Source organism: Chlorocebus sabaeus, chromosome 10 (genome assembly GCF_047675955.1).
Source record: "Chlorocebus sabaeus isolate Y175 chromosome 10, mChlSab1.0.hap1, whole genome shotgun sequence".
Classification (NCBI taxonomy): domain Eukaryota; kingdom Metazoa; phylum Chordata; class Mammalia; order Primates; family Cercopithecidae; genus Chlorocebus; species Chlorocebus sabaeus.
The window spans coordinates 3,492,757-3,517,827 of NC_132913.1; the positions used below are offsets into that span (position 1 = coordinate 3,492,757).

The 25,071-nt window shown below is 46.9% G+C and overlaps 1 protein-coding gene across 5 annotated transcripts; it reads left to right on the plus strand.

Annotated features, from left to right (window-relative positions):
- Positions 1 to 13: 13 nt before the first annotated feature.
- Positions 14 to 25,071, plus strand: AMMECR1L (AMMECR1 like). 5 transcript variants are annotated; one of them, XM_073019587.1, is made up of 10 exons: positions 14 to 353; positions 1,851 to 1,960; positions 9,365 to 9,483; positions 12,098 to 12,542; positions 15,340 to 15,450; positions 15,771 to 15,885; positions 17,190 to 17,280; positions 19,456 to 19,590; positions 19,740 to 19,836; positions 21,519 to 25,071. In XM_073019587.1, the coding sequence occupies exons 4-10, from the start codon at positions 12,136 to 12,138 to the stop codon at positions 21,628 to 21,630; spliced, it is 1,068 nt and encodes a 355-aa protein (XP_072875688.1). In that variant the 5' UTR covers positions 14 to 353; positions 1,851 to 1,960; positions 9,365 to 9,483; positions 12,098 to 12,135; the 3' UTR covers positions 21,631 to 25,071. The 5 variants fall into 5 exon arrangements, with proteins under 5 accessions (XP_072875688.1, XP_007962778.1, XP_007962781.1 ...); XM_007964587.3 differs by lacking the exon at positions 9,365 to 9,483; XM_073019586.1 differs by lacking the exons at positions 14 to 353; positions 9,365 to 9,483 and adding an exon at positions 791 to 1,339.

Sequence of the window (25,071 nt, forward strand, 5' to 3'; positions counted from 1 at the left end):
GCTCGCTAGAGGGAGTGTGGTCCACTGGAGGACTCCCTACATTCTTCCTCCATTACCTCACTGCCTCCGGTGGCTGCTGGGATACCGGAGGACTCGGGTCCCGGCTCGACTCAGTCCTCCAGCCGCCCGGGGAATACCTCTAGTTCTTCCCGGCCGCCGCCGCCGCCCCGCCGCTTCCTCCTCCGCCAGCCGGCCTCCTTCGCCCCGCCCCGTCCGCGCCGCGCGTCCGGCCCGCCCGCGGGCCAGCTTCTCTCGGGAGCCCCCACCCAGGCGCATGGCTCCATGAAGCAGGAGGAGGAGGCAGAGCACGAGAGGTCCCGTCCGCCCCAGCCGCGTCTGGGCCAGGAGAAAAGGTGGGAAACTCAGGCTGCGCCGCGCCCTCCTCCTCCCCGCTGCCGGGCCAGGCCTCCCTCGGGCCGCCGCCGCCTTGCCCGCCGGGCCTGTTCTCGCCGGGTCGGGTGGCGGGACCAGGAGGAGACCCCGCGGTCCTGGGGCGAGGGTCCCGGGGCAGCGTGGGGGAGGGGTCCCGGGCGGCGGGGGGGCCTCAGGCCCTGTCCCAGCGGAGGGCAGGGGGTCGGGAGGCACTGCCGGGGAGGGGCGGGCGGCGCCGTGCCCCGGGCCCCGAGGCTGGGCTCCCGCTCCTGGTCCTTGTCTGCACTCCCTCCAGGAAGCAGGCTCGCTCGTTGTAAAGTTTGGTGGTCTCCGGCGCCGCCTGGTGGCCCCCACCCACCGTCCCGCCGCCCCCTCCCCCGCCCGGCGTCTGGATTCCACCCCCGCGGCTCGGCCCAAGCTGCTCTACCCGTCGCTCCATCGTCTCCCCAACTCCCCAGCGCCCCGGACCCTCTTTCCTCATACCCTCGTTTTTCACCTTTCACCCTCTCCCTCGGCCTGCTTTTCCCCTCCCTGCTCTGGCCTGTCGTTTTCTTAACACTCTTCACACGCGCTCTTCCTCCTCCTCCTCTTCTCTTTTTCCCACCCCTACCCTTGGGCCCTCCTTCCTTAACCTGCGCTGGACCCCTGTTCCGTGATCCGTCCACCTGACACGCTGGGTTTCATGCCTCTCTCTTTCCCAGGCTGTGGGTTGTGCCCTTCACTCCTTGCCCTCCTCCATTCCCTGTCCTGATCTGAACTCCTCTCCTTGCCACGCTCCCTCACCCTTATCCCTCTGGGCCTTATCCTCTTTCACTGCCCTCTCCTCGGATAGAGTGGGTGGGGCCTCTCCCACCCACAGGGGATGTAAACAGTCTCCTGTTTACTTACATCTTTGGGAGTAGCTCCATTCTCTACTAGTGGGGAGAGTTGGTGAAGCGATCAGGAAGAGATTTCTTCGAGACTGACAGTAAGGATGAATGACTCTTAGCAACAGTGACCCTCTCCTCCCGGCATAGCAAGATGGCCTGCCCTCAGGTCCCTGCCTCCGGCGTGCTGTCCAGTAATTCTTCAGTGCTGTCTTTGCAGAGGATTGGGAAATTTATCTGTGTTCTGAAACCGGCGGCGAGCCTTTAAATGGTCTCTCCTGGCTTGAGAGCAACTTTTGCTCTGCATCGGTGGTGGGGAAGTTTTAATGCTCGAGTTCAATAAATCAAACCTTTGATTCTCACCATCCTCCCCTCTTGCTGATGACGCTAAGGATGAGATGATTCAGGGCATGGGACTGCACTGCTGCCTCAGATTTAGAGTTTGAAAGGTTTTGAAATAAGGAGAGCCTGTTCTCTAGCTATTTGCTGTGCCCGCCCCCCACCCCCCGCCCCGAAATTGCTCTGTGGAGTTGTGGTTTTTCAGAAACCGTGTGTATCTTACCTCTGCCCTACCTGGGTGTTTGTTCACTGCACCTGCCATTTCCGTCTTAGGTACAGGAAGAAGGAATGGAATCCGAAGGAAGAAAATTCATTCCAGAGACAAAATAGCTCCCCTCCTCTGTTGTAGCTGTTCCTCTGGCAATACAAACTTTCTGCTTTCAGTGAGTATTATCTTGGACATATTTAGAATAGAGCGTCATTGTAGTTTTTGGTTTTAGGCATGTGCTTGGATTTTGGGATGTAGGTGTATTTTGTTCATTCGTATTTTTCTACTTCCGTGAGGGGATCCTAATGTTGATGAAGTTTTTCCACTTACTCCCTTTTAAAATAATTTAAATATGCAAGTTTGTTTTCTGTACCCCCATTAGAGTGAGCTAGGTGGTGGCGTGGCATGATCTTTCCTTCATATTTCTAGTGTGTAAGATCTGGCTCCCCACCCTTCCCAAATTCGTTTCTCAATACGACCACAAAGGTTGTCTTAACTTTTAGGGTAATTAACTCAGAGGTTAATGCAGTTCCTGATCAAAGTCAGTTATTGGTTCTCTTTTCTGTAGTTTCAGTCCTCAAAGACTTTTGGAACATTTTGTCCGAAATTCGCAATAGTGATGATATTTCCCGGAAAATCCCATCACAGATTTGAAAATAATTAAAATTTTTCACTGTAAACTTGAAACAAAGTTCTGGGGAAAAATTATGACGGCTCTGTCCTCTTAAGTTGATTAATGATAGTATGCTAACACTTAGGAGAGAGTTTGCAGAGTGCTTCACTTCTCGGTGAAGCCCCCCAGCCCCTCTGAGGGATGTAGGGGACAAATGTTTTTATTTTACAAATGAAAGAACTGAGGCCCAGAAAAATCTGGCACCTTGCTACAGGTCACATAGAAAACAGAGGGGAGGTGAAAAAAGTCTTGACTCCTAGATACATGTTTTTCTTTAAGCTAAGTTGAAATGAAAATGTATAGTTCTGGCCAGGCGCAGTGGCTCACGCCTGTAATCCCAGCACTTTGGGAAGCCGAGTTGGGTGGATAACGAGGTCAAGAGATCGAGACCATCCTGGCCAACATGGTGAAACCCCGTCTCTACTGAAAATACAAAAATTAGCTGGGCGTGGTGGCACGTGCCTGTAGTCCCAGCTACTGGGGAGGCTGAGGCAGGAGAATCACTTGAACCTGGGAGGTGGAAGTTGCAGTGAGCCGAGGTCATGCCACTGTACTCCAGCCTGGCGACAGAGCAAGACTTCGTCTTTAAAAAAAAAAAAGAGTTCTTTATGTTTTTAAAAATCTATAAAGCTTAAAAACAATTGTTGCCAGGCATGGTGGCATGCATCTGGAGCCCCAGCAACTTGAGAAGTTGAGGCAGGAGGATCGCTTGAGCCCTGTAAATAGCCACTTCAGCCTGGGCAACATAGCAAGACTTCATCTCTTTTTTTTTTCTTTTTTTTAAAAAGTCCGGGCACAGTCACTCGTGCCTGTAAATCCCAAAACTGGGAAGCCAGCGCAGGAGGATTGCTTGAAGCCAAAAGTTCAAAACCAGCTTGGTCCACATAACGAGACCCCGTCTCTACAAAAGGAAAAAATTTTAAAAATTAGCCGAGTGTGGTGGTGCATGGCAGGGGTCCCAGCTATTTGGGAGGCTGAGGCAGGAGGATCTCTAGAGCACAGAAGTTCAAGGCTACAGTGAGCCGTGATTGCACCACTGCACTCCAGCCTGGACCACAGAAGGAGACCCTGTCTCCAAAACAAAAAGGAACAATTATATAGGTAGGTCTGTGATTTGTGGGGGAAAATTTTCACACACCAAATGTTTTGGGTGTGTGTATGCTGGGGGTTTCAAAAATAAATGATTATTTGGTACGGTTACCAGAATGTATGTGGGTTTTTCTGACTGTTTCCTGGAATAGTTCCATAAGTAGGACAGAATTATAGCTCAGGTGCCATTTCAGTACCCATAATATAATTATTAAATTGAATTTCAACTCAAGTCTGTGTCACAAAGGAAACAACAGTTTGTTCCCTTCTGTGGAAAACTTGATTTGAGCAAACATCTGAATGCTAAATGATAACAGAAGAAAATGCAGAGACCCCCTTTTTCTTGGCCTTTTTCCCACCTCTCAAATCTTCATGAGGTCATGCCCTCGAATAAGCTGTTTTGAGGCATGTCTTCAGAAGGTGAATCTAGATTTTTTCCCCCCACCTTTAGGCTTTTCTAGATACTTTAATCTGATGGTTGTGTAAACCTAACTACTTTGACAACAATTTTTTAAATCGGTATTCAATATCTATCAAGATGTCTACAATAATAGCATATTTAGCAAATTTACTCTCTTTTTTAGTGTATGTCTGTAAGCTTAAATGAGGACTCTAGTGGAATAAAACTGTACAACTCTCAAGGCAGCCAAGTATTTTTCTCTGTGTTTTCTGGCATCTCAGAATGAAAAGAAGCAGTGGATGATTAATTAGAAGCCATTGCTCTCCAAAGAAGGAAACCATCAAGGTCATGGGAGTAATAATCCCACGTTAATAATATGATCTTTCAGATTACAAGGTCATTCTTAATTGAATTGTATTATGAGGCTGTTATTTCTCTAGAAATTGTAAGCACTCAGAGCTGTGTTATTTTTATAACCGACGCTACTTTTATCCATGGGGTAAAGTAGTATTGGTAACAGCAGACACTTACTAGATAGTAGTTATGTGCCACAGAACTGCCAGGTGGTTTTCGTGTCTTTCACAGCTCACAAATAAACCTCTGTGGTAGCAGGCGCCCAAGTCCACAGAGATGTGAAAACTTGCCTGAGTTGCGTAGCTGGTACGTGGCAAGTCAGACTTGGGATCTGAGCTGAGATTGTAACCTCAGAATCTAGGCTCTGTCCCCTGAAGAGGGGAGCTGCTCTGGAAAATGTGAATTATTGTTTTCAGTGGACTTAGTAGCCTTGGAAGGGACCTGCAGTGAGAGAGGAAGGTCCTTTTGCCCAGCCAGACACGTGAGTGAGGGCATCATCACATCTTCATGTCAATAGCAGTCTCAATACCTGGTTTGTAAATACTAGCAGTGTATGAGAAATAGTTTGTATTAATCCCTGAAACCACAAGTGGCCACCCAGGCAAATAAACTCTCCAGTGGGTAGTTCTGAAAGTGCTCCGTCATTCTAAAAGGAACAAATAGTTCTTCCCAACCACAGTTTAGATTGTCTGGTCTATCAAAAGAAAGCCTTGAACCACCTAGAAATGGCACCCAAAACCAGTTCCAGAACTGACAGCTACTGTTAAGGACGACAGCTGCCAGCATACATTGGACCAAGAAGTGAATTTAGGTGATAGTTGACCTGATTTTTAAAATGAATTATCCACAGTGGCTATCCATTTTGCTATGAATAATTATTAAACTATCCCTTGGTTTAGGCTGAATAGAATGGAGATTGTTGATAAGAATAGGCCCTTATAATTCAGTCATCCGCAGGTTCTGCGATAGTCCACTGTCAGCAGGCAAACTTAAATTACTGGATGTGTAGATAAGATTGTTGGTGACGATCAGCAGTGTGTGTGTGTGTGTGTGTACTGTATGTAGGGCACCATGTTAGGTGCCGTGAAAGATGAAACAGATGCCCCGCGGCCTCTCAGGCTCAGGGTGATGCTGAGTTCAGTGCTGGGTTTTAAGTTGTAAGCTGCTCCAAATAGCAGGGCAGTGCTCAGGGTCCCCACAGAGAGGGAGGAAGAGTCACTGAGTGGCCCTCGTTGCGGGCCCTCATGAAGTTCAGGGCCCCCTTGAGTGTGTACATCAGGTGGAGAGGAGAGAACGTCCCTGCAAGCACAGGTCAGATGGGGACACCGCAGCATAACTGAGAAAGGCTGGTGACTTTAAGCACTGAGGACACACTTGATTTGACACCTGCAAGGTTAGGAGGTCTTAAGAGGTGGTAAAACAGTGGTTCCTGTGATTTCTGCCAGCTTTTTGTTGAAGCACGAGTATTGTTTCCATCTAGTGGAAACCTAGTTTTAACTAGCTTATTCTTGTTGGTGGTCCTAATGGATGAACAGGAAGAAAAGGGGATCGCTACTGTGGACTCTCATCATGGCCCTTGAGATGAGCTTTGTACGAGTAACCAGCTGAAGTCCTGAAAGGGTCTTGGTTATATATACTTTTATAAAGCAAGGGTTTTTACACCTGATTTCAAACTTTTTTTGTCTTTTTCCTTCCGTTTTTGTGGAGAATGGGATCTTATTATGTTGCCCAGGCAGGTCTCAAACTCCGGGGCTCAAGCTATCCACCTGCCTCTGCCTCCCTAAGCATAGGGATTACAGGTGTGAGCTCCTGCGCCTGGCTTCTCTTATTTCAGATGAACCAGCTTCACGGTAATTTGTACTGTGCTCACAGTACCGTCCTTGGTCGTTTTTGTAAAGTTTGGCAGGGAAGTTTGGCGGGCACAGATTTAGAAGAGGTAGAGCATGGCATTCAGTGGAGCATTTGTTTTTAGCTGACCAGACAGATAGTCTGATCTATTAGAACGCTATTAGTTTGAAGTACCTTACCCTGTACTCAGAAAGCCGGGCTGCTGGAGGACCAGGTGTCTCTTGATCATTGCAGGGCAGTGCTGAGAGCCGAGTCGGGAACTACTTAGTTGTGATGAGACACCTACATTGTTGGAATAGGACTAGAGAATCTCGAACCTAAAGAGAACATTTTGATGAAATTCATTGATAGTGGTTGATGTTTAAGAAGCCCTTGTTTATTACCAGCAGCTTGGTTTACTTTACATTCTTTGCCTGTAGTTGTCATATATTAGGCCATTTTTGCATTGCTATAACTACCTGAGACTGGTAACTTATTTTTGAAAAGAGGTTTAATTGGCTCAGGGTTCTGCAGGCTGTACGGAGAGCGTGGCAGCATCTGCTTCTGGGGAGGCCTTGGAGCTTTACTCATGGCGGAAGGCAAAGCGGGAGCGGGCACGTAAATAACAAATGCAGGAGCAACAGAGAGTTGCGGGGAGGTGCCACACACTTTTAAATGACCATGTCTTGAGAGAAGGCACTCACTGTCATCACTCTCAGGAGTACAGCACTAAAGGTTGGTCCTAAACCATTCGTGGAAATCCACCCGTGATCCAGTCAGCTCCCACCAGGCCCCACAGCTGACATTGGCGATTACAATTCAGCATGAGACTTGGGCAGCAACAAATACGCAAACTATATCAAGTTAATATTTGCTTTTTGTTGGCAGATAAGTAGAAGATTGGCCCCCTCAAAAACCTGCCTTAAATAATTGTGTAGGCCGGGCGCGGTGGCTCAAGCCTGTAATCCCAGCACTTTGGGAGGCCGAGACGGGCGGATCACGAGGTCAGGAGTTCGAGACCATCCTGGCTAACACGGTGAAACCCCGTCTCTACTAAAAAATACAAAAAACTAGCCGGGCGAGGTGGCGGGCGCCTGTGGTCCCGGCTACTCAGGAGGCTGAGGCAGGAGAATGGCGTGAACCCAGGAGGCGGAGCTTGCAGTGAGCTGAGATCCGGCCACTGCACTCCAGCCTGGGCGATACAGCGAGACTCCGTCTCAAAAAAAAAAAAAAAAAAAAAAAAAAAAAAATTGTGTAGAAGGATGAGAGGTAGAGAGAGTAGGTGATGCTCAGAGGTGTAGATGAAGTAAGATTGGCCACAGGTTGGACATTTTTAAATGTTGGGCTTATTATACTATTTGTGGAGTATACGGTTTTCTCCACTTTGTTCATGTTCGAAATTTCCCATAGATTTGAATTTATGGAATAAGCTTTATAAGAAATGCCTTTAGTATATTTTTGATGCAGAAAATATCTAACTCTGCTCTTGGTCACTAAGACTCAACTGAGACTGTCAGTTGAATTGGTTACTTAGTGGCCTCCAGAGAAATGCTTGGGTCTAAAGGGCCAAAGATTGTGGTTGGTTCTGTTCGTTGCAAGTCACAGCTGGAAGATGTGGGGGAACTGTAAACACTAGACAGCAGCTGCCACTGCGGTCAGTGATTGTACGTGGTGTGCAGGCAGACTCTTCTAGACTTGAGTTCATCTGCATTGGTGTGGTTTGAAAATCCCTTCTGTTGCTCTGTTATGGGATGTTTCACCAGTCAGGTGACTGATACCACCTGGAAGAGAATGTCTGAGTTGTTGCCTCCATCTCACGACATGTAGCTTTTCCTTCAGGTGTGGTTTGGTGTAATGAGAATGATGAAAGGTTTTTTTAGCTTTTGCATTTTATCCTTCCCCTTTGATTTTTTGAATTCTGAGGCTCTAGAGGTGCAGAGCCTCAGGGCCCTGTTAAAACACCAGCTCTCTGGGAATACAGTCCTGCTGCTTCATCCAACCTGTATCTCTACCTTGCTGCCCACAGTTGCACACAAAGTAGAGTCAAGTGAGAACTCAGGCCAGTGACACCCATCGTGGGTTCAAATGACCCTGGGATGAGGGGACAATTTTCCAGGTGATGGCTGAGATGTTGACTTTGGGCTTGGTTTTTCATGGTTTTTTCCCAGCTCCATTTTTGTTGGCAAGATTCTATAAGCTGTTAGATTAGTTCTTAACATACCCTAGAATTTAAATTTTTATTTATTTATTTTGAGACAGGGTCTCTTGGGCTCAAGTGATCCTTTTGCCTCAGCCTCCTGTGTAGCTGGGACCATAGGTGCGTGCCACCATGCCCAGCTAATTTATTTTATGTAGAGACAGATGTCTTACTTTGTTGCCAGGCTGGTCTCCAACCCCTGGGCTCAAGTCATCCTCCCACCTCGATCGACCTCCCAAAGTGTTGAGATTATAGGTGTGAGCCCCCACGGCCAGTCCAGAATTTAATTTTTTTTTTTTTTTTTTAATCCTGCCCTGAAGAAAGAGACTGAATCCAGTGGATATTATTGGCAAGACTCATTCTTTCTTGTAGTTCCAGGCCATAGAGCCTGATACATAGATTGCGATCTAAATCCTAGCTCTGGCCCAGGTGCGGTGGCTCATGCCTGTAATCCCAACATTTTGGGAGGCTGAGGTGGGCAGATCACCTGAATTCAGGAGTTCAAGACCAGCCTGGCCAACATGGTGAAACCCCGTCTCTACTAAAAATACAAAAATTAGCCAGATGTGATGGCACGTGCCGGTAGTCCCAGCCACTCGGGAGGCCAAGTAAGGAGAGTTGTTTGAACGTGGGAGGCGGAGGTTGCAGTGAGCCAAGACTGCGCCACTGCACACCAGCCTGGGGGCCAGAGTGAGACTTCATCTCAAAACAAAACAAAACAAAAAATCTAGCGCGCCACTTAGTGGCCGTGTGGACGATGTAAAACGTAAAATGGTGGTAGCATCATCTGCCTTGTTGAGTGCTTTAGAGGATTCAGTGAAACCCTGTTTGAAGAGTGTGTGCTCCGTGCAAGTTCTGTAAGCCCAGAGTGCACAGCCAAGTACTGGTCCCCCAGGAGTTGCCCTCCTAGAGAACAGTGGACCGAGAACCCAGATGATAAGAGCAGCTGGAAGTATGGATGCTTACCACATGCCTGTCACTAGTTTATGCCCTTTACATATATATATATATATATTTTTTTTTTTTTTTTTTGAGACAGAGTGTCGCTCTTACTGCCCAGGCTAGAGTGTAATGTCACGATCTCGGCTCACTGCAACCTCTGCCTCCAGAGTTCAAGTGATTCTCCTGCCTCAACCTCCCGAGTAGCTGGGATTGTAGGTATGTGCCACCATGCCTGGCTAATTCTGTGTTTTTAGTGTAGATGAGGTTTCTCCATGTTGGTCAGGCTGGTCTCGAGCTCCCGACCTCAGGTGATCTGCCCACCTCGGCCTCCCAAAGTACTGGGATTATAGGCGTGAGCCTCTTTACATATATTAAACTTACTTAATTCACCTCACAACCCTAGGAAGCAAATACTATTATTATTCCTGTTTTGAGGAAACTGAGGCAGAAAGAGGTTAATCGTGGAGGAACCAGGATTTGAGCCCAGGCCACCTGGCTTTGGAGGCAGCATTTTAAAAAACCAAGACACTCTGCTTCCTGTCTCAACAGTCCAAATAAGACAGTGACATCCATGCTTAGAAACAGTGTAGTCATTGGAGGTTTTATTATATCGAGTAAATAAGACTTTCTCAAAAAGAAGCCAGGTGTGGCTCACACCTGACAGCTCCTGGGGAGGCTGCAGTGAGAGGATCCCCACCACACACTGCACCGCCCCCACCAACCCTTTTTTTTTTTTTTTTTTTTTTTTTTTGAGACAGGGCTTTGCTCTGTTGCCCAGGCTGGAGTGCAATGCCATGGTCATAGCTCACTGCAGCCTCAACCTCCTGGGCTTAGGCAGTCCTCACACCTTAGCCTCCCGAGTGGCTGGGACCACAGACATGTGCCTCCATACTCAGCTAATTTTTTTAAATTTTTTTGGAGACTGGATCTCCCTATGTTGCCTATACTGGTCTCAAACTCCTGGGCTCAAGGGATCCTCCTGCCTCGGCCTCCCAACATGCTGGGATTACAGGCATGAGCCACCGTGTCCAGCCAGTGGGTGGGGTTGGGGTAGGGGTGGGGGATCCCTCGCTTGTGGCCAGGAATTTGAGACCAACCTGGGCAACATAGTGAGACCCCCATATCTCAAAAAAAAAAAAAAAAAAAAGTAGCTGGGCATAGTGGTACGTACCTGCAGTCCCAGCACTTTGGGAGGCTGTGGCGGGAGGATCACTTGAGTCCGGGAGTTGGAGGCTGCAGTGAGCTATGATTGTGCCACTGCACTCCAGCCTGAGTGACAGAGTGAGACCTGTCTCTCGAAAGAAAGAGAGAGACAGAGAAAGCCCCTGTTGCAAGCAAGACATTTAAGTGTACAAGCTATTATTCTTGGGCCACAGAGGGCTTTGATCTCAATCAGAAATGTCCTAGATGTATATTTTGTTATGAATCAGCATATATGAAGAACATAAATAATCCTTATAAAATGTTTGTATCATTCAACGTAAAGTGACAAGTTGTTTGGAAATAATGGCATTGCAAATGGTGTGTAAATATTTGATTTGAAATTTAAAAGGTTAGAGTTTACAACTGAAATACTATTTGTAGATCAACGCCTAAAAAGATAATTATACACTACATGTCCAAATCACATGGGAAAATTTAGGTAGGACAGTGCAAATCTCTCTTCTCTCTCTCTCTCCCTACCCCCACTTCCCCTTCTTTCTCTCTCCTTCTGGCCAAAACAATAACATACAATGACTCGAGAGAAAGCTTAGTTTTCTGTAGTTAGAAACTTCACTGTTGTCAACGTTGAAATAACTAGGCTCTATTTTCCTAATTCTGTTGAGGAGTGACACTTTTCGGACAACAGAGAGGACCTTAGTCGTGTTATGGCCAAACATTTTTACCGCGGGCTTTTAAAGAAAAAAAAAAAAATTAAAAAAAATCCCTTCTTTCCGTTCGCATCATCAGCTAGGAGGAGGCTGTGGCTGCCCAGCCCATGTGACACCACATTTTGTTAAGCTGGGTGGCTTTGTCTCTGTCTGCCTGGCTATGACAGGGCAGAAACCGCCACCTCACAAAAGGTCTGTGAAGCTTGGGTCATTCGTGTGGATAAAGGTTTCTGCTAGGTTGCAGGTTTTTTGAATGGGGTCTTGAAAGGATAGGGAGATGTATAGAAATTGGAGTCAGTTCAGAGGGGAACCAAAGAGAATGAGGGGGCTGGAGGAGGAGAGCTGCAAAGACAGAAAGGTGGGAGCCTTGTGTTAGAAGATGTGCCCTCTTCAGAGTGACAGCCAACTGCTTTTCATCCTCGCTGTGGTTTGGGGCTGAAAGTACGAAGATAGATTGTAGTTAGTGATGAGGAAAATGCACAAGGATGTGGTTAACAAGGAAAATCATGGAAGTTCCTCTGGAGTTCTTTAAAAATAGGATGGTTCAATTTGGAGTCTCTAAAAAAGGTAGATACATCATGATGATGAGTCTGACAGGTCGTGCGCAGTCCTCCAGGCGGTCTGGAAATGTCCTCGGCGAGCTTCACGCTGGCTGCTGCCCCACCCTGTCTTCTGCCCTGGGGACTCTTGGGGAACAGGGAGCTGCTTGGTGCCTGCCTCCAGCCACGGTAGTCATATGGAAATTTTGTGGAAAATAAAAATTAGTTCTCTTTTAGGAAAAGGTTAGGGGTTTCTTCTCCTGGTCTGTGACCCTTTTTGGTCACGTGACCTGGAGGTTGCAGTGGGAGAAGGAATTTGACAGCTCTTAGCTGGTCCACGCAGACTCTTTCTCTTTGATGTTTTTTCTCTCCTTTTAACTAACCATTCCAATTAATGCTTAACTTCCTCATTTTGGTTAGGGTTCTGCAGCATTCCAGACCTCGAGCACTGAATCAGGATGGGAAAAAGACGTTGTGTTCCCCCACTCGAGCCCAAGTTGGCAGCAGGCTGTTGTGGGGTCAAGAAGCCCAAATTATCTGGAAGTGGAACGCACAGTCACGGGAATCAGTCCACAACTGTCCCCGGCTCTAGTTCAGGACCTCTTCAAAACCACCAGCATGTGGACAGCAGCAGTGGACGGGAGAATGTGTCAGACTTAACTCTGGGACCTGGAAACTCTCCCATCACACGAATGAATCCCGCATCGGGAGCGCTGAGCCCTCTTCCCCGGCCTAATGGAACTGCCAACACCACTAAGAATCTGGTGGTGACCGCGGAGATGTGCTGCTACTGCTTCGACGTACTCTACTGTCACCTCTATGGCTTCCCACAGCCACGACTTCCTAGATTCACCAATGACCCCTAGTGAGTAAATCAGGTGCTGGGGCCACTGAGGAAGGCATGGCGACATCTTTCTGGGGTGATTCGAGAGATCTGCTGCTTGGAAATCTTTATTATCATTTGAGGAAAGGGTAATGGGAAGAGAATGATAAGAAATGTCCAGACAGTTTTAAATACAGTTCACATTTGGAGGAGGCTGTAGGCTTGTTAATGTTCTGGAAATCAAGTGAGTTCATTCTTGGCTCTTCTGTTAGTTCACGTGGCAGTGGGTAGGTCATTTAACCTCGCAAGTGGGGAAGTCACGCCATACCACTGGGGACCCCCATAGTGTTGAAGTCCAGGTGAGTTGGAAGTCTGAGGGCTAGGCTGGAGACTAGGAGCTCTCATTCATTGGGATCTGTGAGTTGGTTGACAGGGGCCCCTCACTTTGTTCATGAGAAATCCCTTGGTAAAGCTGTAGGGCCACTGACATCCCATCAAGAAAATCAGAATCTGCTTCAGTATTTTTAGCTGAAAATTCTTTGTTGCTTGTCCCAAGACCTCTGCTGGTCTCAGTGACTTAAATAAGCAATATGTATAAAGTAAACTGAAAAACTCCATGCTAGCATATTCTTCTTCCTCAGAATTGGAAGCCACTCTGAGCTGGCTTTGAAGAGCATTGCTGTTTTTTTATTTTTGTTTTGGGGGCATGCTTTTGGAGTATTCGTTGATATGAGACTATTCGTTCCTCAATTGTTGGTTGCATACAGAGACTGCAAAACCTTGGCTGGGGCATAGAGAGGGTGTGAAGAAAAGGAGCCTCTTCCCTTGGGAGACCTGTCAGGTTGGCAGATCACACACGCACAGGGCTAAGATCACACACGCACAGGGCTAAGATCACACACGCACAGGGCTAAGATCACACACGCACAGGGCTAAGATCACACACGCACAGAGCTAAGGGGAGTTGTTCTCTGAGACCTGTCAGGTCGGCAGAGCACACACGCACAGAGCTAAGGGGAAGTCGTTCTCTGTGAGTGCATCAGAGGAGAGGAAATGTGGAGGGAGGTGTGCTCGGTTTTTTGGGAACTGTCACCCTGGGGTAACGTGGTTGGAAAACACCTGACTGAGCAGGTGGAGATCCCAAGCCTGAGTGAGATCCAGGGTGCCCCATGTAAGAGAGAGACACAGTTTGGAAGAACAGGTGGTGATGTGGGTGTTTAGGGAAGGTTTAGGCTGTCATATTCAGGGCTTTGCATTTCCATCCTGCAGGCAATGGAGGCCTTGTCTTGAAGGATTTTTCAGTAGGCTTTGGGGCTGCAGCATTGGCTGGTGCTGTGCAGGTGCTTTATTGGAAGGAAAAGATGGCTAGACGGGAGAGCTGCTGTGGGGCCCTTTGTGACAGTGATCAAAGCAGATAACTTTGAAAACTTAAGTTGCCTCTAGAAATTATTAACTCAAGAATCCAAGAGGTAAGGGCATTAGTGTGGAGAGACTTCAGGAAGAGGGAACAGGCCTTGAAACCTCTTGCTAAAAAATCTGTCACTATCAATCTGATATAGCCTAATGAAGTGTGACTTTGGCCTAGAAACAGAAAATGGCAACTGCTAATAAAAAGGTTTCTTGGCTGGGCACGGTGGCTCATGCCTGTAATCTGTAATCTCAGCACTTCAGGAGGCTGAGGTGGGAGGATCGTTTGAGCCCAGGAGTTCAAGGTTAGCATGGGCAACATAGTGAGACCCCCCCATCTCTTTTTTTAATCTATTTTTTTTTTTCCTTTTTGAGACAGAGTCTCACTCTTGTCAAGGCTGGAGTGCAGTGGCACAATCTTGGCTCACTGCAACCTCTGCCTTTCAGAATCAAGCGATTCTCCCACCTCAGCCTCCTAAGTAGCAGAGATGACAGGCGCCTGCCACCACGCCTGGCCAATTTTTATATTTTCTTTTTTTTTTTTTTTTTTTTGAGACGGAGTCTCGCTCTGTTGCCCGGGCTGGAGTGCAGTGGCCGGATCTCGGCTCACTGCAAGCTCCGCCTCCCGGGTTCACGCCATTCTCCTGCCTCAGCCTCCCGTGTAGCTGGGACTACAGGCGCCCGCCACCTCGCCCGGCTAGTTTTTTGTATTTTTTAGTAGAGACGGGGTTTCACCGTGTTAGCCAGGATGGTCTCGATCTCCTGACCTCGTGATCCGCCCGTCTCGGCCTCCCAAAGTGCTGGGATTACAGGCTTGAGCCACCACGCCCGGCCTGTCCACCCGGCCTTTTAAAATCTTTTTTTAAAAATTAAAAAAGGTTTTTTGAGGGAACTTTTTTCTTTTCTGAAAATCTATTTTCAGAGATATTTGTAGTTTCAGAGATATTTGTAGTTGTCAGGGGCGGACATGATCATGAAACATGATCATGGAACAACAACATGGGATTACAGATGAGAAGGGGGCTGTGCAGGTGAGGTGTGTCGTCATGAAAGACACAGCTGGGGAGCATGGCTACCTGCATACGTAGACTCAGGGAAGAGGAAACTGGAGAGTTGGAAGAAAAAGTGGAGTCTTGGGTAGAGAAAGAGGAAAGGAGCATGTCCATTGGGCAGCAGAGTGAGTTAAAGTTGTCAGCAGGGAACACGGGCACCGCCACGCGGAGCCTCTCCTCATGGTGCCTCGTAGGTGTCCTGTTTCCCGCCAGCGGCTGTGCCGTTTTCAGAAAGGCAGAGAGTCCTTTGGGGAGCTGGCAAGTCCGAAAAGAGGGATTTTTGGCAATAACAGAAATGAATAGGGACAAAGCCAAAAGGTTTTGTTCTTATCCATGATTAATTTGGGGCTGGAGAATGTTTTGTGTTTTGCTTTTTTTAGTCCGCTCTTTGTGACGTGGAAGACAGGGCGGGACAAGCGGCTTCGTGGCTGCATTGGGACCTTCTCAGCCATGAATCTTCATTCAGGACTCAGGGAATACACGTTAACCAGGTAATGACACCAGACGTTAAGAACTGTAGATAAATTGGCTAGAATCAGAAATAGCTGCCTGACTTTATTTCTTCTAAGTGATGTATGTTGAGTTTTCTCTTTTTGGTAATCAGGACATGTAAGGGGCTTAATCTGGTGAGTCACTTATCAGTTGAAGTACAGACAGTTAATAGCATCGAGTTGTTTTTAATATGTTAGTGTTGATGAACAATAGATACTCTCTGAATAGCTCAAGATTCATAAATATGGGGGCTCTGTGGCACCTGATGTTGGCTCCTGACTCCAGAGCAGCCTTACCTGTGTTTTCTGTCCCCCTCCAGTGCACTTAAGGACAGCCGATTTCCCCCCCTGACCCGAGAGGAGCTGCCTAAACTTTTCTGCTCTGTCTCCCTCCTTACTAACTTTGAGGATGCCAGTGATTACCTGGACTGGGAGGTGAGAACAGCCGCATTTGGAACTCTGCATCTCTCGTTGCATTTGGGTTCGGGTTAGTACATGGCAATGTATCTCCTTCATTGAGAGAGAGGGCATAAGAATGTGAAGGCTCAGTTTGGAACCAATTGTGGGCAACATAGGTGACAGAAGAGGTGCTCCTGTACCAAGAGTAGGCAGAAATGTCAGTGTAAAGGCTTGCTTCTCCTGATTCTCCCTAGTCTGCTTGGTTTACATCTTTCTCCATGTCTAATAAGAAATAATGGAGTAAAAGAAAATATTCCAGATCTCTCTTGGCAAGCCTTGGAGTAAAAGTTTTTGTTTGCTTGTTTTTTTTTTTTTTTTTTTGAGATGGAGTTTCATTCTTGTTGCCCAGGCTGGAGTACAGTGGCGTGATCTCGGCTCACTGCAACCTCTGTCTCCTGAGTTCAAGGGATTCTCCTGCCTCAGCCTCCCAAGTAGCTGGGATTACAGGTGCCCACCACCCCATGCCCAGCTAATTTTTTTTTTTTTTTTTTTTTTAACACAGAGTCTCACTCTGTTGCCAGGCTGGAGTGCAGTGGGGCAATCTCGGCTCACTGCAACCTCCCTCTCCTGGGTTCAAGCGATTCTCCTCTCTCAGCCTCCTGAGTAGCTGGGATTACAGGCATGTGCCACCACACCCAGCTAATTTTTGTAGTTTTAGTAGAGACAGGGTTTCACCGTGTTAGCCAGGATGGTCTCAATCTCTTGACCTCGTGATCCACCTGCCTCGGCCTCCCAAAGTGATGGGATTACAGGCGTGAGCCACCGTGCCCAACCGTTTGTGTTTTTTTACTAGAGATGGAGTTTCACCATGTTGGCCAGGCTGGTCTCAAACTCCTGACCTCTGGTAATCCACCGGTCTTGGCCTCCCAAATTGTTGGGATTACAGGCGTGAGCCACTGCACCTGGCTGAGTAAAAGTTTTTATTAGGAATCAGATGTGAAGGATCATGACCCCAGATAAAAATCTAGTGGCATGCTGACTTAATGGGATAGGGTCAAGGTAACACATTCACAATTCCTGGATGAGTTACTTAAAGAATTCATTTCTCCTACCTTCATATTTTCAGAGGTGGCTACACATACTCTCGACCCTTCCCTAAAAGCAGAACTTTCTTTGGCCTCTATACCTCCTGAGATAGAATTAGTCATGAAATGCAAGAAACTCTCCCTTTTCTAGGCCTGTGTTAAGCTGGTCAGGAAATAATGTGGATTTATATGTGGGGACTGAAGTTCCATTAGAGTAAGTAAATGCCATTTACTTGGTTGTACTTTTTTCTATAGGTAGGGGTCCATGGGATTCGAATTGAATTCATTAATGAAAAAGGTGTCAAACGTACAGCCACATATTTACCTGAGGTTGCTAAGGAACAAGGTGAGTTGGATGAATGGGATTTTAATGACAAGTATCATTCGCAGTGGTGCCAATTAAAGGGCAAGAAAGTGAAGTATGTCATCTTTCAGCCCAACTGCAACTAAGAATGAGGGCCTTTCTGCCTCTTAATACCTGTCAAATTCCTGTAGAACCAAGGGTAAATTTCCAAAAAGGTCTAGGAGCTGGGAAAAGAAAAAGGGTAAATAAATCACTTACTCGCCTGCTATTTCAAACACTTCTTTTCAATAAATAGTTTTATTTCTTGGCCCCTTGAACTACAGTGGCAATTGTAGCAAAATACTATGAATCAACCTGACCATATTGTAGAATTCAGTAGGTATCGAACTTTGGATGACAAATCATTAAACAATGTTATACATGGCAAAGGGTGTAAACATAGTCCCTACTGTTTTTTAAAGAACTCAGTAGTCAGCCAGGCGTGGTGGGTTACTCCTATAATCCCAGCATTTTAGGAGGCCAAGGTGGGTGGATCACGAGGTCAAGAGATTGAGACCATTCTGGCCAACATGGTGAAACCCCGTCTCTACTAAAAATACAAAAATTAGCTGGGCATGGTGGTGCATGCCTGTAGACCCAGCTACTCGGGAGGCTGAGGCAGGAGAATCGCTTGAACCCAGGAGGCAGAGGTTGCAGTGAGCCGAGATCGCGCCACTACACTCCAGCCTGGTGACAGAGCGAGACTCCGTCTCCAAAAAAAAAAAAAAAAGAAAAGGACTCAGTAACATTTAAGTTCTTCTGATGGGGACGTTAAAGGTAGGGTGGATCAAGCAGATTTTCTCTTTAAAAGAATATCTAGAAGGGTACCTTTACATGTTGTGTGTGCATTCTCTGATACGTAGTGCAGTTTTCCTTCTTTCTTGGAATTAGTCTGTTTTTGAAAATAATATGTGAAACACAGTATTTGTTGGGTATGAACCTAGAATAGAGAAAAAATACCCAATGAAGTATATATCATGAGCAAACACGGAAAGCAATTGCCTGGTTGGTTTTTTTTTTGCTTGTGCTTTAACTTTTTCAAAAGCAGTGTATATGTGGCATAAAAGCAAACCTTTTAGCCACCTCTTTTAGGTCATAAACCTAACACTCTGTACAAGGAGGCATACCATGTTTTGTAATGAGGAGGTGTAAATAATAGGTAAATAATCAAATTACTTTTGCCATTTGAAAGTTGGTTGGAAAAATAAAAACTTTGGAGCACGTAGCATAGTAATTTAGGGGATTTTCTTTGGTTTTTCAATTTGATGAAGTTGGTTTTATCTGTTAAGAAAGAGACTGAGCACAGTTGCTCACATCTGTGATCCCAGCACTTTGGGAGGCCAAGGTAGGTGGATTGCTAGAGCCCAGGAGTTCAAGACTAGTCTGGGCACTGTGGTGAAACCTCGTCTCTACAAAAAATACAAATTCAGCTGGGTGTGGTGGCACACACCTGACAGTCCCAGCCACTTGGGTGGCTGAGGTGGGAGGATCATGTGAGCCTGGGAGATGGAGGTTGCAGTGAGCCAATGTTGCGCCACTGCACTTCAGCCTGGGTGACAGGAGTGAGACCCCGTCTCAAAAGAAAAGAATGTGCGCGAATAACACAATAGTACATGCATGAACAACTTTTCTGCCCTTCCTGAGGGAACAGCTCTTTCCTTCCTTCCTTCCTCGCCCTCTTCCTGTCTTTCTCTCTTTATTTCTTCCTTAAGACAGGGTCTCCTCCTATCTATCACCCAGGCTGGAGTGCCATGGTGTGATCCTGGCTCACTGCAGTCTTGACCTCCTGGGCTCAGATGGTTCTCCCGCCTCAGCCCCCTGTAGCTGGGACCACAGGCGCATCCCACATGCTCACTTAATTTTTGCATTCTTAGTAGGGATGATGTTTAACCATATTGCCTAGGCTGGCCTCGAACTCCTGGGCTCAAGTGATCCTCCTGCCTCAGTCTCCCAAAGTGCTGGGATTACAGGTGTGAGCCACCACACGCAGCTAGCTTCTTTCTCGCTGTCAGTTTTTTACCATACAAAACAGGAATCCTAAAAATCATCACATTGAAGGAAGATCACACAAAGAAATAGAAGTTGCAGAATGTAAATTCCTCTCTTCCTACAGAGCAGCCTTGGGGACCAGCACTAGGCCAATAGGCTGGTCTAAGTTGGAACCATGTTTGTTCCTAGATAATTATACTGGGGTAACATCTGACAGGAAGGACGCAGGAGCAGGGAGCCTGGGGACAGCCATTATGGCATGTGTCGGGCTATCATCTCATGTCTCAGAGTCTCCACGGGACTGTCAGACAGACTGGGCGTCAGGTACGTGGGGGTCAGTGCCCAGGGCTTCCTCTGCCTTAGCAGACTCGGCTGCTTCTTGAGTCCCATTTCTCTTCTTTGCACGGGCCACATAAGAGCATGCCTTACTCTTAGATGTGCATTGACCTCAGCGTGGCCTCTCTCCTCCTCAGACTGGGATCAGATCCAGACAATAGACTCCTTGCTCAGGAAAGGTGGCTTTAAAGCTCCAATTACCAGTGAATTCAGAAAAACGATCAAACTCACCAGGTAAGCCATTGTCTTGTTTTCCTTATCATTTCAATTTAGTTGGGGTTGAATGGAGGATAACTTTGATGGGATGGGGAAGAAGTTTTCTCTGTGAATGTCCCTAAATCAAAGAAGTGTGGGTGAAGTTCAAGTTTTGAGGAAGCAGTGGCAGCAAAAGCAGAGACTCTCCCAGCATCCTGTGCATCTCCACAGCTGAGCTGGGGGCACAGTTGGAGCAGGCTGTGGTTGGCTTTGCCAGACCCACGTGGTTGGGAGGCTGAGGGGGAGACTGAGGTTAGGAGACGGCTCTCTCTGGAAGTCCAGAGTCGGTTGAGGTGCCGCTTTCTGACCGCACATGCAGTCAGGTGGCAGGAGATGCAGGAGAGTCAGAAGATGCTTTTTACAGAAGGTGAAAAGGAAATGCCTCTCATTTGTGGGGAGCGCTTCTAGGAGGGGGCCGCCTAGCGTGGTAGAATGTAGACGGACTTGCAGTCGGAACCCCAGCTCAACATCTACTAGCTGTGTGATCTGAGCCAGTTGTTCTACCTCTCTGAGCCTGTTCCCTGTCTGTAAGATGCGAATGATAATACCTGAGAGTTGTTTGAGGCTGTGCCAAGGTAATGGATGGAAAACTTCTAGCCTGGGGCCAGTCAACATTGTAGGTGTTCAGGAGATGTTAGTTCTCTTCTCATCCCTGTTGAAATCAGGAACACTGAGAGGTTTAGCTTCTATGGGCTTTTGTGGGCCTCTTCTGGGCCCCTCATCTGTAAAATGCTGAATAATCATATACTATCACAGGTCTGTTTGGAAGATGACCCAGTGTTTTTTAAATGCTTTGGACTCCAAAAATTTTTAAGAAACAAAAAACTCTTCAAATACAAAGCATTATTATTATTATTATAATTTATTTGAACAGCCATTTCCCTGTCAAAATTCAGGAATAATCACCTTGCAGTGGAGGAGTGATTACAGTGGGAAAGAGATGGCTCTGGGTAAGGATTGTCACACCCAGCTCCTGTGGTCTGTAGTAGGCTCCATAGGTTTGTAACACCCCATGCTTCGCATCCTGACTCATGGCTCTTTCCAGAGCACAGCCAAAGTGCTATGAATTCTGTTCGGACGACCCTGTGATATGGCATATTCATCTGGGGAGTGAGCCCTATCCTATCCTATAGAACCCCGAGGATCCTTTAGCCTGCTTCGGCAGACTCTGACCCCGAATTAGGTATCTGTGTCCCTTTTAGTTATAATAACTTGTTTGTTGCTCTTATGCAAATTGAGGTTGCATTTCTGTCAAATGTATCACATTTACTCTGAAAGTAGATACGCAATTTGCACTGGGTTTTGGTGCAGCCATCTTCCAATCTGCCACCCGTGTAATTTGACCTTGAAATTCTTCATCCAGACCCCAGTAGCGGATTGCTTACGAGCAGCCTGATGATAAGCACGTGTAGTGTTTCAAGGTGGGATGTGCTGAAACACATTCTCAGGGGGAGTTGTGATCGTGCTTTTTCATCTTGTTCATTTGTAATAACAGCATTGTTTTCTTGTGCTGTCTTTCATTTTCTGTAAGTAAGATTGCTCTTGGTCTTCCATTTTATTCTTTCAAAATGTGGAATAAGCTTTTGGTTTTTCTCTGCTGAGTGACTTTACAGAATGAAGCGTTTGGGGTTCCTAATACCCTTTCCTATTTCCTCATACAGGTACCGAAGTGAGAAGGTGACAATCAGTTACGCAGAGTATATTGCTTCCCGACAGCACTGTTTCCAGAACGGCACTCTTCATGCCCCGCCCCTCTACAATCATTACTCCTGACACACGGCTGCATGACCAGTCCCACCCCCCTGTGGCCGCCAATGGCTATGACATCATTGGAGCAGATGCCTCCTCTTCCTGGTCCAGTTACTTCTATTACTGCACCATTTTATGATGCTAGCTTCCGTTGCCAAGTCTGCCTCCCGCTGACTGAGGGAGGGTAGGGTTACCTTGAATGAAACAGAACTTGAGGGGCCCAAGCCTTATCTCAGCCTTTCCTCAATATGGGGTTCTGTTGGATTGGGGCTCCTCCATGACTGGTGGGAATTCCTGTGTGGGTTCAGAAGACCCTTGTCTGGTATTTGCCACATGGGTGTTGGCCACACGCTGGAAGCTGAAATGGATGATCCCTGAAGGTTGAGCCCACACACACCCCTGCAGCCTCCCCAGATGAAGTAGGTGTATTCCCGTGGCAGTCTGGGCAACGGAGACCAACAAACATTTTTAGGTTGTTTTAAATTCCTTTTTTTAAACTTCCAGTTTATTGCGTACCAAGAGTTGATTACAACCTCCATGCTTCATAAGTGGACGCCACGTTAGGGTTGGACGTGGGCACCACGAGTCCTTCGAGGCTCCTGGACAGAGACCCACATCAAGATCGGAAGCCCTTTGGGTGGCGTTGCAGATCTCATTGCTCAGTAGGCCGTGAAGATTTTCATCCTCATCCCACTCTCAGTTGGATTTTCTGGCACTCTTCCTGCATCGAGTCTCCTGATGACTGAACAGAGCTCCGCGGTGTAGCCTGCCGAGGAACGGAATGGAGTGTGCATGGGAGGTCCCGCCGTCATCACTGCACGCAGGTGCCAAAGGAGAGACCTCTTCTGCACCGCCCGGCTACCTCACTCCTCTGCTGGTAGCAGTGCCTAGAGCTGGACCTAGGTTCTCAGAAGCACACACGTGCAAACAAGCGATGGAGCTGGGCTTTAGGAGGGGAGGACACATCATAGGAGAGAACCCAGGGTCTCTGAGCTGGTTTTCTTTTCAGACAGACATCCGAGGGGCCTGTAAGCAGGGCAGTTCCTTTTTCCAGTTTGCCTGTAGAAGTGGGAAGACTGTTGATGTTTCTGTCCTTTCCAGGACTTCAGAAAACAGTGGTGTAATTACACAAGGTGGATCTTTATCTTGCCTAACATGCTGGGAATCTTCACCCCACCAGGGCAAATTTCCAAATAGCTCATTTTGTTCTAGGTCTTTCAAACTTTCATCTGACATACTTCCCTTTCCCATTGTCGCTGATGTCCCAGTCGCTGTCAGCAATGTTTTCCTCTCTCCTTGCCTATTCTTCACTTATTTGGTGGCAAAGTTCATAGAACTAGGGGACTTGGAAGATGCTTTGAAAATATCGTTACAAAGGCACTGCTAAAATGATTCACAGGAAGAGTGGCCAGTTGGAAGAAGGATCCTAAGGATGTGACACTGGCTTTCAACAACATGCTTAGAGAACTCTTGAAGTGGATTGGGTGTCCACCCAGTGAACATAACGTTTTTATTTAATTTATTTTTTGCAGTTTATGTGGTGATGGTGTGGCTTTCCGAAATGGGCAAATATTCAAAAGATCATCTGCATTTTCTTCTTCCAGGAATGGGGAAGGGGACGGGGGCACAGTCTGAGAAAGGACACCTGTGCTGTTCTAGGCATCGCTGGCAAGTGTGTGGGAAGGGATGGGCAAGGGTGAGTGGGTGTGCTCCACACCATCCTGTGCTGCTCAGGAGGACCTGGGATGTGCGAGGGAAACGTGGGTGACGGTGCCTAGGCCGCGGCCCTTCACTGCCGTGTGGGTTCCTGCAGCCTGCTGCGTTTCCCTTGGCAATGTAAATGAAGATGGAGGGGTCATTTCATGATTTCCTGCTGCTGAGAATAAATGTCTTGTTAAAAACGTGGCAACGGTTACTCTTAGGTGCCATGGATTGATGATGTCAGGGTGGTCAGCTCCGGACTAAGCCACCCACCTCCAATTTGTACAACAGTATTGATACATAGGGCTACACTCATTACTGTTCAAGTGTTCTATGTTAAAAGTTGTGTTTAATTTCTAAAGATTAAAAAAAGCAAAAAAATTGGTGCTAAACCTTCACCCCTGAGCACGCTCAGTGAGACTGGTCATGCAAGCATTTACAGTGCCATGCTCCTCAAGCCGATTTTTTTCTTGTAGAAATGTTGCCCTATTTGTCTTCTCCAATGTATGTTATTTTATTTTATTTTATTTTATTGAGGGGGGGTAGGAAACCTGCCATTTAAGAAAATGAATAGAAAAATTTTAAAACCCAAGAAATGGGGAAAAAAAAAAAAAATCAGTGCACAAGAATCGGGCTGCTTAGGCCCAGCACCACACTGAAGTGGGCTCAGTGGTTTTGGAGTGAAGAGGCCTTACTCCCTGCACATTCCCTCATGCTCCCACACCAGTCCAGCAATGGAAACGCTTGGGTTCTTCTTGCTTTGTCAAGGGGACTCAGGAGTCAACCAAGGGGAACCATTTGGCCCCGTGAGGAATGGACATTGTCAGTATCCGTCCTGAACGGGGCCTAGTCAGGAAGCGGTCTAGAAGTGTACGGTTGTGGTCGCCTCATGAAAGTGTGTAGCAGGTGGCTCTCAGGAAAAATACCAAGTCTGGATCATCCATGTGGCAGCTTTGCATAGGGAGAAGACAGCTCCGAACTGGAACTGAACTGCCTTCTGCATGCTTGACCAAAGCAGTGATGAGGGTGGCCGGTACCTGCAGTGTGCATGGTAGGTTTAAAGAAAAGGGAATGTGTTCTGCTGTTTCCTTTGTCCTTGGGCTGCTCAAGCTGGACAGTAGGTAACCACTGTTTTCAAGGACCAGCCCAACTTCTCTGGCTTGGTTCGGAGTTCGTTTCATCCCTAGCTGTGAGTGCCTTTTGGTCTGGAAAGTTGGCTTGTCTCATAATACCCACAGCTAGGACATTCTCTCTGTAATTATGAATTGTCCTTGTTTTCCATTAAAAGAGAATGTCTTTGATCACTAGAGTTTGTCGGTGTTGGATTATTTCCACTGTGAGATTCTTAAAACTTTTTCGCTTCATAATAAAACAACTCATGTTAGAGACCCTTTCAACATGAAAGGTTTGTAGTTGAGACATTACATTACATATATTTTATTGTTTATAATAAAAATCATCTATACAAAAGTCCTGGGTGTTAATATTTTGCACAAGATCTGTTTTCCATGATGTGTTGACATCTACAATTTCACTAACTGTTGATGTTCTTTTCTATTGAGATTCTGGAGCCTAGGGAGCTGTGTTCTTTTTGTTCATTTCGTTCTTATTTCCCTGAAGCAAGAGACTATATGGCCTTCAGTGCAAAGACTTCAGACCAATTCTTTGTATTACACTTGGTTGCCTCTTGGCTATATAACTTCTGAGTGCAAATCATTGAACTCTTTAACGAAGTATTGTAGAGAATAAATCATAATGGATAAA

Bases quoted from the DNA above. Each gene is read 5' to 3' on its own strand.
- AMMECR1L (XM_073019587.1), top strand. From the start codon at position 12,136: ATGGGAAAAAGACGTTGTGTTCCCCCACTCGAGCCCAAGTTGGCAGCA. The intron at 12,543-15,339 runs GTGAGTAAATCA...TGCTTTTTTTAG, and splicing joins AGATTCACCAATGACCCCTA to TCCGCTCTTTGTGACGTGGA. The intron at 19,591-19,739 runs GTACGTGGGGGT...TCTCCTCCTCAG, and splicing joins TCAGACAGACTGGGCGTCAG to ACTGGGATCAGATCCAGACA.